Source organism: Eptatretus burgeri, chromosome 6 (assembly GCF_056783735.1).
Source record: "Eptatretus burgeri isolate ZD-2024b chromosome 6, Ebu_testis_v1, whole genome shotgun sequence".
In the NCBI taxonomy this organism is placed as follows: domain Eukaryota; kingdom Metazoa; phylum Chordata; class Myxini; order Myxiniformes; family Myxinidae; genus Eptatretus; species Eptatretus burgeri.
The window spans coordinates 88,291,175-88,303,932 of NC_140966.1; the positions used below are offsets into that span (position 1 = coordinate 88,291,175).

Consider the following 12,758-nt stretch of genomic DNA (forward strand, 5'->3'; position numbering starts at 1 on the left):
ACTATCTTCTCTGTTCCTGTTTGTGGTTGTGGTGTAGCGGGCCTGCGGGGGCAGGGCATGATGTGGGGGAGCGTGGTGGAGGAGTGGTCGGCGTGATCACGTGCTTGCAAGGGATATAGGAGTGCGCGCCGACTGAGGCGTTGTAGTGGTTGCTGTAGCCGTTGTGGCCTGGGAGCCTGTAAGTCGTGTGGCTTGTAGAGTGCATCGAGTACGTAATAAAGGGGAGTTACGGGCAACGTACGCTCACGCTCTCGCTCGTGCAATAAAGCAGGGTTGAACTGTTCCCGCACTCGTGTCTGCCTTTGGAGCACCACTACCACGACACCACAGTTTGGCGACGAGGCTGTTTGGTTCGGCATGTGCAGGGTGGTTGAGTTCGGATCGGCAGCGAGTAACTCAGCGCACCCCGCGCGGTTCGAGGTCCCGGAGGAGCGAAGAGCGCGTCGCAGGTTCGCGCGCGCCGCACGCACAGGCTCCGGGGCCAGGTGTCTCACCAGCACGGCCGGCTCAGGCATGGCAGAAGGTCGGGGCACGGCGCACGGACGCGTGCCTGTCTTCGTGGGAGTCGACTTCGAATTGTTTTCTGAACAGTTGGGCTGCTTTTTCCACGGTCACGTTGAGTGGACAACGGCCACGCTCGGAGTTCGTTTAATTGAGGCTTGGCAAATCTTGGGGATGGTTTCTGCGAGGTCACGGCTAAAGAACGAGGACACGCAGTTCAGCTCGGACGCAGCGTCGGACGTCGCGCAAGCTCTGAGGAATGTCCGGGGTCTCGATGGTCGGTGCACAGCAGATGATCCGGAGGTCAGCGCGGTGTTCCAGGCACGCACGGTCTTCGGCGCAGGTCGTGGCCGAGCGTTGCAATGCAGTCAATCGGACGGCGGTCTGAGCACTCGGGGACGTCTACGGTGTGTGTGCCGAGAGTCATCGGCCATCATAACGGTCATGGATGGCGGTGTACGAAGCGACCCTTGCGTCCCGGATCGAGACCTACTGCCGGTACGGTGTTCGGTACATGGCGTACGCTTTAACGCCCCGGGTCGAGTCTTGCAGCCTGGGTACAGAGATCCCAGCAACCCGGAATGGGAGATGCTGCCCGTGTTAAACCTGCCTTCAATTGGTCCGGAGGTGACAAGATCAATGGCAGGGGAGGTTGAGATGACCGGGGCACTGATGCTGCCCGTGTTGAACCTGGTTCCAATTGGTCCGACGGTGACAGGACCAATGCCAGTGGAGGTCGAGGTGATCGGGGCACTGATCGGGTGTCGAGTTGAGTCCACTCGTGCTGCCCTCGCATCGCACGCGTATGCCGGTGAAGCGCTGCCGGCGGTTGGCGGGGCACATGTCTTGGTTGCCCAGCGGGGTCAGCGGGTTGCGCTCCTGCGGTTCGTGGTGCGAGGGGAGGGGCTCGCAGTTCCTGTTTCAGAGTTCGTACCTCCAGGTGCACCTGTGCCTCCCTCGGAGCACGTACCTCCGTGTGGGCCCGGGCCTCCCTCGAGACGCGAGGGTGAGGTTCCGGCGTCGGGGGCCGTGACGATGCAACGTGAGCTGCCGTTCATTGCTTCCTGCAACGTTGATGTGCGGTTCGGGAGCAACGGGAGCCATGCCAGCCGCGATGAGCTCTCGCGCTTCGGCTGCGCTCATGATGCAATGCGCGCCTGTGTCGTTCAGGCGATTTCAACGGGGAGTTGCAGCGAGCCCGTCGCGTTCAAGAAGTTCGCGGATCGCGACTGTCGACGACAAGCAGGTCATCGCAACGTCGCGACGACAACCGGGAGACGGACACGTGATGTGGTTCATGGGTTGCTGTTCATTGCGTATTTGATTTTCATTGCTCAAGTGATGCAGTTTAACGTTGTTGAAATAAATGCCGACAGTTCATGTGTGAGAATATGTTTGGCTGGGATCAATCGATGGGATTTTCATTATAACTGGTGTGATGTGAAGGCTTTGGGGGCGATCATGGCGAATAAAGAGGTTTTATTGACCTCCCGCTGCCACGAGCCACGGGTTGTTACTTTGTCATGTGCGGGGATTTTATCGGAAGAACGCGCTGTACGAAACAAGGAGTTTGCAATTGCACAGATGATGTTCTTATTGATTTATGACAGGCCTGGGTTTGATGTGTGGTTTGTATGGAATTGCTTCCGTCTAATTGCCGTGTGGTTCTCAGAGATCGACTCAGAGCCGGGGCTGGTTCGCTGTTCAGCGTTACCCCCACCTCTAGGTTTGGCAAGGTCAGACGTGCCTGGCGCCTGGGGCGCAACTCTCTGTTCTCGCCCGAGGCCGTTTGGACGTACGTTGGAATCTCAGCTGATTGTAATGCGTGGGTTGTTATGAGGTATTTGTTGCATCCAGCCGACGGCGCTGTTCAGCGTCCCCACCCAAGGTCAGTCGGGTTTGGCGTTGGCGCCACGGCTTCCAGACAGCGGGCTTCCGGCCTCGGAATGTTTATCTGCTTCGGGTCTGGCTGGGGGAGATGTGCCGCCTTGTCGACCGGGGGGGGGGGGCGTTTGATGGTGCCGGGGGAGGTTTTCTCGGGAGGTCGCCGCGACCTCGCCGGAGAGCGTGTAGGCATGAGCCGCCCGGCGGCGCTTCTGCTGCGTAGTGATGCTTCCTGCCTTGTTTCTTAATATCTGCAACGCGGTCAGGGTTTTTGTGGGTTCATTGTGCAACTCAGTCTTTGGAACCTGTCCATTGCAGCTCCACTCGCTCGCATCGACACGTTATATGGTGTGATGACCTGTGCTTTTTCTTTTTGGGGCTATTATCGTTTTTGTACCTTATCTGTTTTTATATCATGGTATCCTATGCTGCTTATGCTTATTATGATGATGGTCATTTAATAATCATGGTTTTAAGAGGGAGGAGTGTGGTGTAGCAGGCCTGCGGGGGCAGGACATGATGTGGGGGAGCGTGGTGGAGGAGTGGTCAGCGTGATCACGTGCTTGCAAGGGATATAGGAGTGCGTGCCGCCTGAGGCGTTGTAGTGGTTGCTGTAGCCGTTGTGGCCTGGGAGCCTGTAAGTCGTGTGGCTTGTAGAGTGCATCGAGTACATAATAAAGGGGAGTTACGGGCAACGTACGCTCACGCTCTCGCTCGTGCAATAAAGCAGGGTTGAACTGTTCCCCCGCTCGTGTCTGCCTTTGGAGCACCACTACCATGACACCACAGTGGTGAGGATGTTGAGGTCATGGAGAGATTATCTTACCATGTCAGTGATATTCACCTCTCTGCTGGCTGTGAGCCAGAGGTCAATAGATGTCTGCATCAGACCTGGGGAGTCATGGATTCACTGGATCATGGGGTGTGGTGCTGCCGGTACCTGTGCGAGAGAATGAAAGTCTTAGTGTTCAGGTCCTTGGTGCTTCCAGTCTTGCTCTGCGGATGTGAGACTTGGCCTCTTACCAGGGATCTGAGACGGACACTTAATTCCTTCAGTATCAGGTCTCTTCGGAGAATCCTTGGCTATCACTGTTCGGACTTTGTGTCCAACGAGCGGTTACTGAGAGAGACTCAAATGAGATTTGTTACCTGCATAGTCCGTGAGCATCAGCTGCGGCTGTATGGACTTGTGGCTCGTTTTCCTAACACTGATCCTGCTCACCAGATTCTTTCAGTGAGGGAGCCTCGTCAGTGGAGGAGGCCAATGGGCCGACCACATGCCTCGTGGTTGCAGCAGGTTGATCGACATCTCAAGGAGATGGGGATGGGCCTGGCATCTGCCTGGGGGATGGCCAGACGGAGGCCCCTGGAGTACCGGCGGAAAGTGGACGCAGCGATGCGCTGCTCCGGCACATGCTCCCATACCTGACCTGACCTGACCCCCGGTAGACCCCCTTAAGGCCCGATTTTTGTTTTTTCTGGTGCGAATCAATTTTGGTACATCATAGGTAATGAAAGTTGTGGTAAAGTTTCACCAAAATTGCGTGTATAGTTTCGGAGAAGAAAGCAAATCCATATTTTGTGGGGAAGCCCCCACTTACACCCCGATACACTGATTTTTAAAATGTCATGAACAAACTTTGGTACATTTTGTGTGATGAAAATTGTGGTGAAGTTTCATTGGAAATGTGTTTCATTTCTGAGAAGAAAGCAATTACCTCTTCGGGTTGGCAATCCCCCCCACCTCCCCCATAAACTCTCTCTGTAGACACCCTCAGGCCTGGATTTTTTTTAATGTGGTGAACAAACTTTGGTTCATACTGGGTGATCAAGGTAGTGATCAAGTTTCATCGAAATTTTGTGTGTAGTTTCAGAGTAGAATTTGTAAGTGTTTGTGGATGGATGAAAGGACGGACAACGTGCCATCCCATAAGCTCCCCAGAACTACGTTCCAGATGAGCTCATAATAATAATAGAAACTGTAAACGCAACCCTGCAATCCCTTTTGTGTTACTGCAAAGTTACTGGAGTAAAGCGGTGTATTATTCATGACTCAATAAGAAGCAGTGTACTGAAAACTGCTTACAATCTGTGACTAATTCGCCTGGGTTTCAGATTGGAGAATATGTTGGGGGGTCGAGAAGACAGTTGGGGTGTGGGGGGGGAGAGTTGGGGGTGAGAGTTGGAGGTTGTGGGGGGTTGTGAGAGTTGGAGGTTGTGCGGGGGAGTTGGAGGTTGGGGGGAGGGTTGGAGGTTGTGTGAGAGTTGGAGGTTGGGGTAGGGGTGTGAGAGTTGGTTTGGGGGGTTAGAGTTGGAGGTTCGGGGGGTGTGAGAATTGGAGGTTGGGGGGTGAGAGTTGGAGGTTGGGGGAGGGTTTGAGAGTTGGAGGTTTGGGGGATTGAGAGTTGGGGGTTGGGGGGTGTGAGAGTTGGAGGTTGGGGGGGGGGGTGAGAGTTGGAGGATGGGGAGGTGAGAGTTGGAGGACAGGAGGTGAGAGTTGGAGGACGGGAGGGGGGGGTGTGATCGTTGGAGGTTGTAGGGGAGGGTGAGAATTGGAGGTTGGGGAGGATCTTCTCCCATGGCCAACAAGAAATTTTACCGCTGAAGTTACACGGGTCTATTGTTCTTCTGCAGGTCCATTTGTGTAGTGGTCGATGCAGCGTTTCAGTTTCCCATACACAACCTGCATTTTTTTTTTCTGCCAGTGTGTCAGGCTGCGCTTGTGCTCCATTGCCTATTCACCGCCCAAATAAATGTCATCTCCCATGGCCAACAAGGAATTTTACCATCCAAATTCTGCAGATCCAGAAAAATTTTGGGCTGCCAGGTTTCATGGCTTTGGAGTTATGGAGGGCACACACACACACGCACATGCACACACACACACACACACACACACACACACACACACACACACACACACACACACACACACACACACACACACACACACCTCGTTTTTTGGTGCAAAAAATGCAGGCATGTGAAAACATTTATCTCGAGATTGCCAACTTTAAGATTCCATTGCACAGCTGTTCATCCATAAAATTAAGCAAACGACTATTGCATGTAACAAGTAAGCGCAAGCAATACAAGGTGAACTTCCCAGTTGGTGATAAAACCTTCCATCGAGTTGGCGGTCGGACGCCGGCTGTGGCTTCACAAGTTCGTAGCACAGATATTTTTTGATTGCAATTATTTTATTTTGTACCCATCATATCAATATCAAAATAATGTACATATAAAGATCTAAGTTGAAACTCGTATCATGCATCTGTAGAACGTTTGTCATGATTTTGTTTCCAAAGTTTTGCATGACTAGCTAACTTTACCAACAAAAATATCATTTACAGTACCAATTAGAAGCCCTCTGATCTACAACACTGTTAGACGAGCTCAGACTCTGCCTCCAGATTTTTTCTTTCTTTTCACAGTGCCGTAGATAAGGTCACCGGAGGAGTTCAACACTGGAATGCCGGTGTCCGCTGGTAAGGGGGAGAACACAGATGAGAATACACATAAAGTAAGTACTGCGATCCATAAGCCTTGTATCAAACATTGTCTTGCTGAGCAAGTTGTTGCAAAAGTGCCAGAATTTGGGTCCAATTGACAAGACAATGTGTAGCCTAATAATCGTGATTTATTAGTTTCCATTTATATCCGAACGACGGGGGCTGGCAGGATATCTTGGCAGTATGTACACTGCCCTTTGAGCTGTCTATCTTGGATTTAGGGGGTACATGAAACGTTCAACATTGGAGCATTTTGTTTGAACAAAGTTACGTAATGATTGAACGAAGCAAATGCGGCGGTGTTCCAAAAAGTCTGTTTTCTGCAGGCATGCGTTGCTGGGTGTTTCACGTACCAGGGATAAACAGTCATTTAATAAATAATAAATGGTAGATAGAATTGGAAGCTAAGTTAGCATGGTCTATGTGTTCAGGTAGATTATAACATTTATTGTAACTAGGGACCTGTTAGAATGAGGTTGTTCTGTTCTTATGTATGCCATGAGAGGAATATAGTTGACATAGGCATTTAATTAGATAGGAAAGTGTAATTCGGACATGTCCTCTCTGTGAATGAGTCAAGACGTCCAGGCACAGTGAAGACAGGGTGGGAACAAATTTTTTTTTTGAACATGTCTGCATCCCGTTTGTGTCTTATAAAACCTCCCCACAGCCCGTGATGGTTCAAGTGGCGCCACGATGCCAGCTGGCCCACACAATGTAACCGTGGCGCCAACTGCTTGCCACATGATTGGCAGAGCCAGTCTGGGGTGAGGGAACATCTAGGTTCTGTAGGTGTGGTTGCAGGGCAGGTCATAAAAGGGACTGCGCACGGGGACAGCCTGTGAGAAAAGAGAATGGGTCAGAAGCCAGTAACAGTCAGAATTCCACTGGAATCTGTACAGTGACCCATCTTTGCACCTCTCTGCTGGTACCGCGGTCGTGAGCTGATCCATGCTGCTCGCCCCTGGAGACCTGCTCGAATTGGAGCCTGTTAATGTTTCCATCCTCGATCCTAAAAGACCTATCCCCCCCCCCATTGTGAGGGAATGAGTGTGTGCTCATAGCACCCTAGGTCGTTATCATTGTATTTAGTGCATTTCGTTTTACTGTGCATTTATTTATTTGTGTCTGTATGTTGTCTCAGGATTCCCCGTTCGTGTTGGCTTGTGATTCCTTCAACAAAACTGTTATTTCTTAGAGATACCTGTCCCCTGATTCCTGCCATTCTTGCGTGCACACAGACCCTTTCTGCCCAGGCTTTTGAAATCCCTGGGTGAGATATAAAGTGGTAAAGTTAATTACGAGACCTGTGGGAGGGAGTGATTCCCTGTAATCCGGCCATTTGTGAAGCACATTGCTTCGGCACTGCGAGTCATAGTTAGCAGACCCATTGATGTGATATTCCACTGGTCTTTGAGTTTGCTCACTTGGGTTTTTTACGTCGACCCAGCCATACTACCACCTTGGTGTTTTGCGTGCAGTACAATGCATCAATGTGTATGCCATCCATTGGAAGGATCTTAACCCAGAAAGAAGTCTTGTCTGCCAGCGCTGGGGGTGTTTGTGGACATTCAATATTCACCGTTGTCTTTTGTGAAGAGTAGGTAAGTTTTCACCAGCACCATGAACAAATTCCAAATTCCTGCAGATTCAATCAAGCATCAGGCCTGGCCAGCTGGTCCCATCAATACTTGGGTCATAACCGTTCTCTCCAGCCAACCCCACAAGGTGGGAATAATTGTGTCAGTTAAAGACAAAGAACAAGAATATGTAACCAAGATTCAAATCTAGAGTTGTTTTGCTGTTTGCTTCATTACAGGAAGATGTGAACCTCCAATAGTGGCCCGCCAATCTGGCTGCCATCAACTTAAACAGAGAATTTGAACTTTGACCTGAGTACCTGTCTATTTATAATGATTTTTTTTGCCAATAACATTGTTTTTTTCAAAACCCCTATCAATGGTCCTTCCCTGGGGGGGGGAAAAATCCAAAAACTACAAAAAACCCCCCCACAAAAAACCACTTCATTTAAAAATAAATAAATAAACATTTTGCATTTTCTTCTTTTGATCTGTTGTTGATGAATTGGTGTGGTGTTGATGTTGCGCAGGCATGATGGGCTGAATGGCCTCCAACTGTGTCTAATTTCCTTGTATGTGTCTAGTGAGAGGTGATCACTCCTGGAGTGCTCACGATTACACATGCAGCACGCAGTATGTTGTCCAACTTCTCATTGGTATAGGAGGGAAACAATTTTGCATTTTAATGGACATTTCTTACGCTCACTATATGTTCTCCAGCACTTTTAACATCCAATTAGGGACCATCTATGTATTACGTATGCAAATATGGTATCTGCCTTTCCCATCCTCTTCCTGTATACCGTATACACATGTACCAGTCCGAACTGCCCCACTTCCTCCCCACCCCCCTGCACAATCTACACATTGGAACCTGCACTCCACAAATTAATTACATATTCATTTGCATGCCATTCTCTGTAACTACTGAGGGATAAAACCACCCCCAAACCCACCAAACCTCAGCCAGCCAAATGTAAAATTAAGGGCAGCACTTTCGGCCCTACATTGTGGAAGATTCTCTGGCAATGAAATAACAAATGTTATTGGAGAAGCACAGGATCGCAAAGGAATATATTTTAGACACGGAATGCTGTCTGTACATCTGGAAATCCGGAGAGCTGTGTTATAAATGGCCAGATCATGGTGGATTGCAAGAAAACTAATAAAAAGCAATGTGAAGGCATGGCTGGTGAAAATATTGCTCAAATACAGAATGTATGATGTTTGGGGCACATTTTAACGATTTTTCCAAAAGCTGCCTGGTTTACTCTCGCAGTCATGTCTTCCGTTTGGCTTGTTTCCCATCCTGGGTTTGAACGTTGTGCTTCGAAGCTCCACTTATTTAATGTTGGATTAAATCAGCGCTCTATCTTATTACCTGTGGCATTCTGTGATACCGACTTCCCTCTTACTTTCCCACAAATGATGCTTCAACCAAATGAACCGAACTGCCTGGCAAGACGTGGCTGCCTCCACAAACTTACTGGATATTCATTGAAGTTGGTTCTCCTGCTTAATCGTGCGTTGATTTTCCTATTATGACATTTGTACAATGTCTCCAAGTCAACTGCTTCCAAAGTTCAGTAAACCGTTCTGGATCTATGTTTCCACCAAATACACGCCAAACTCTCTGAGATGCAAAAGTAACAGGCCCCGACACTCAGCTTCATTGCGGGAGATCCAAATGATTTTGAGGGCCTTGATCTCTTCGGCATTAAGAAGGGCAAGGTGAGAGGCAGGGGTGTCAGTCCAAAGGGGATTGCATTACTCCATCAAGTTGTGAATGAAGGTCTCACGAATTGTTAAAGGTCAGATTGGCCAAGGAACGACCTTGCACGATGGGGGATGCCCAGCTTGCGGTTGGCTTTGGAGGCCATCTTGGAAACATGATCTTCCAAAGACAAATCATGGCTGATGATGAGGCTCAAAAAGTTTAAGTGACTTCACCTGTTCAAGTGGTTTGCTTAGGAAGTGGATGGGAGGTTTTGAAAGATGTTCCTTTCGGAGAGACAGAGTGAGTGCATGGGATTTATTGTGGTTGAAAGACATATTGCAAGTCTTGAATTAGCTCCTGATTCTATCAAGAAGGAAAAGGCTGCTGCCTGCTTGTCTGAAAGATGAGAAATGATATGGCAGAGGATGAAATATTCAGCAAAGAGATGAGCAGGATTTTCCAGGGAATCAGAAAGGAAATTGGTGAAGATGAGGAACATGATTGGACCCAAGAAACTGCCTTAAGGCATGCCAACCTTGAAAGGGAGAGGATATGAGAGGTTCCTGTTAAGAGCTACACATTGACAATGCGAGTGGAGGAAGTCAGTGATGCAGGGGTGGAGGTGGCCTTGGATGCCATAAGCAGAGAGTTGGGAGGTCAAGGCAGAGTGCTAGACTGGATCAAACGCTCGAGGTATGTCCAGAGAGAGATTGAGGGCTCATTTCTGAGATTGAGGGCTTCCATCCATTGTTTGGGAGAGTAGAAGCAGCATGTCCAGGGTAGAATGACTGGGTCTGAAACCAAACTGGGTCTGGGTCTGAATGATCTGAGATCAAGCCGTTAGAGAAAAGGAAGGATTCGACGTCAAATGCAATTATAAATTCCGTGAACTTGCTTGTAATTGGAAGCATGTAGTTACGAGAATCGGTTTTTGCACCATGTTTGTGTATTGCCGTGATGTTGGCCAATTTCCAGGCAGATGGAAACTGACTGAGAGACAATGCTTGGATGAACAGAGCAGAAAGAAGATGAGCAAGAGCAGCAGAGCAGAATTTTAGGATGCATGCACTGATGCCGGCTGGGCCTGTCGCAAAATCAGAGTTGAGATTTTCCAGAAACCTCTTCATCTTCTCAGATGAGACACAGTATGCATTAGCAGTTGGGTACAAAAGGGCAAGGTAGGTATAGGGAGTGAGATTTTGCGTACACAGGATTTGGATGCAAACACAGAATTGAGGCATTCGGCCTTCTCATGAGCAGTCAGCTGTGGTGCCATTTGAAATGAGGGAAGGTGTGAAGTTGGAGAACACTGAGAGTGAACACACTTTGTGGAATTATCAAAGGTTGCCTTCAGTCAGCTATGCCTTCTAAGAAGAGGAGGTAAGTTGTTTGAAGTCAACTGCCTCACCACATGATTCTGTGCACCAGGGGTGAGAGGATAGGTATGATAACTGTAGACGACATGGAATAAATCTGCACATAAGGGAAAGCAAGCTTCTGTGGAAGGATTGCCAGGCATTATTAATATCAGAAGATGTGGAACTGAAGGACCAGTCATGACATGAGAGAGCAGTGCGCTTCAATCCCAGCTAGTCAGCTTGAGTGAACTGCCAAACTCTACAGCGCTGAGGCAGCTGCTGACAATAGTCAGAGAGATATAGACTCTCACAAGCACATGATCAAACGAACCTGTTGGAGAAGAAGAGGAGCAGGAGACATTAAGCCACACCTTGCTCGGCTTGACGCCATTCAACCAAACGCTTCAAAATCATTAATATCTGCCACGATGAAATTGAGTCTCTTGGCTTGTTAGCTTTCATATAGCAGACTGGTCGGTGGTCTTTGTCTTTTCCTGCCTCCTTTCTGGGCTTGCACCCTCTGCCTTTATTGTGTCATTTCCCCTCTCAGGTTTGGGTGCAAGCAGTCTGCCAGCAACCCACTTCTGGTGAAACTTCCTAAATCCGAACTCAACGCTCACCTGCACTCTTTTCTCTCACCTGTGGAACCAATTTCTTCAGTCTATTGAATCTCATTCCTCCTTCCAGGGCTTCATGACAGCTGTTCACCACCATCTCAGGTAATCCGCCATGCTTACCCATGATTTTTCTACCCTCATTAACCCTTCCCAAGCCATCCTCTTTCTGGGCTTCCAAGTTATCGGGTTCCCCTTTACTCCCTCGTCCCCCCCCCTCCCTTACCATCTTTCCACTGTTTTTCATTCTGTTATTTCCTGGTCTGTTCAGTGTTCCAGCTCCTTTACGAGCCGCAACTGTGTTTACAAAAAAGTTTAAAACTCATGAGCACATTTTGTAATTCTCGGTTTTAAGAATTTTTGTGTTGCTTCCCTTGAAAATGCACTAAAACAACAATTCTACCATAACCACAACAACAACTAGTACGATAGTACAACTATTTCTATTGTTATACTACTGATTTAAAAGCCCCAAATATTCCCACATTCTGGGGTTGGCCGGGCAACGTTTTCGGCACTGGTTGATGCCAAAGTCTTTCGTGAACCGGCTTGACTGAAGGTGACAAGTAGTTGTTCAGCGTGCCGAGGATATCTCACCACTCCTCATAAACGACGTGCGATCTTTAATATTCATTTACAACTCGTGACCAGACTCTGTGGCGTAATGGTGAGTGCATCCGCTCTCGAAATCTGGGAGATCTGCGGTTCAAATCCTGGCCGAGTCGTACCAAAGACTTCAAAGTGGTACATGCTGCCTCCTTGCTTGACGCTCAACATTTAAAGGGACATAGCAGAGACATACGCTGGGAAGGCATGGCGCACCACCCAGTATAAGGCTTGCCAAGAAACTGCTTCGGCAGCACCAGCGCTCCTAAAGTACAGTACTTCAACATAAAAAACAACTACTGCTGGCAGACGGGTCCTCCGACAAAACTTGTGTCCGAGAGACGGCGCACACATTGATGAATCACTTTGCATATGATACATCAGCGCAACAGTTTATAGCTGGGTCGATATTCGAATCCAGGCGAGACTGCTCAGTGGCGAGTGCGTGTACCTCAAAGCTGTCCTACCAGCCACTGAAATAACGTTTTATTTTGTCAAGAATTATAATTCTTCATTTTTTTGAGTTGTTGAATAGTTTCGAAATTCTGTAGTGGGCCCTGAATCCCAGCAACTAAATGCATATTTTCCATAATTGTTGATTGCACAGCAATTTATGCTTGATGGAATAAAAAGTTGCGGTCTAATTAGCAATTATATCCGTCGCATTATTCAGTTGAGGAGCTTGACAAGTGATGTGCTCATCTCTGAACTGTTTGGTGTTAAGTTGAGCTTCCTAAAAATCGAACCCGACTCAAACTGATGTTGGAGCAGGGCTAGAAAATTTGGTCGTATTACAAAGCGAACCATAATGAAGGAGGGAAATTAAGTAAGCAGTCCTTTATTCAATGTGGACTACAAATGTATCGTCGATCTTGCAAGAAGAGGTATTTCACTGGTATGCTCGTTCAATTCCGACGTGCCTTTATTTTCTTCTTCTTCTTTCCAATGCAGTACAAGGCTGCGGGGTAGCATAATTGGCCGACAGC

The 12,758-nt window shown here is 48.4% G+C and overlaps 1 protein-coding gene and 1 long non-coding RNA gene across 3 annotated transcripts in view; one reads left to right on the top strand and one right to left on the bottom strand.

Annotated features, from left to right (window-relative positions):
* Nucleotides 1-8,215, top strand: part of LOC147025277 (uncharacterized) — a 60,527-nt gene extending 52,312 nt beyond the window's left edge. The window contains exons 2-3 of the long non-coding RNA XR_015059438.1: nucleotides 5,820-5,908; nucleotides 6,568-8,215. This is a non-coding gene — a long non-coding RNA (uncharacterized LOC147025277). The remainder of the gene's footprint in view (nucleotides 1-5,819; nucleotides 5,909-6,567) is intronic.
* Nucleotides 5,346-12,758, bottom strand: part of LOC147025278 (uncharacterized) — a 72,475-nt gene continuing 65,062 nt past the window's right edge. Inside the window, exon 9 of one of the 2 annotated variants that reach the window (XM_085886119.1) lies at nucleotides 5,346-5,870. In XM_085886119.1, the coding sequence (XP_085742245.1) occupies nucleotides 5,782-5,870 (89 nt within the window). In that variant the 3' untranslated portion in view covers nucleotides 5,346-5,781. The remainder of the gene's footprint in view (nucleotides 5,871-12,758) is intronic. The other variant, XM_085886118.1, reaches the window with a different exon arrangement.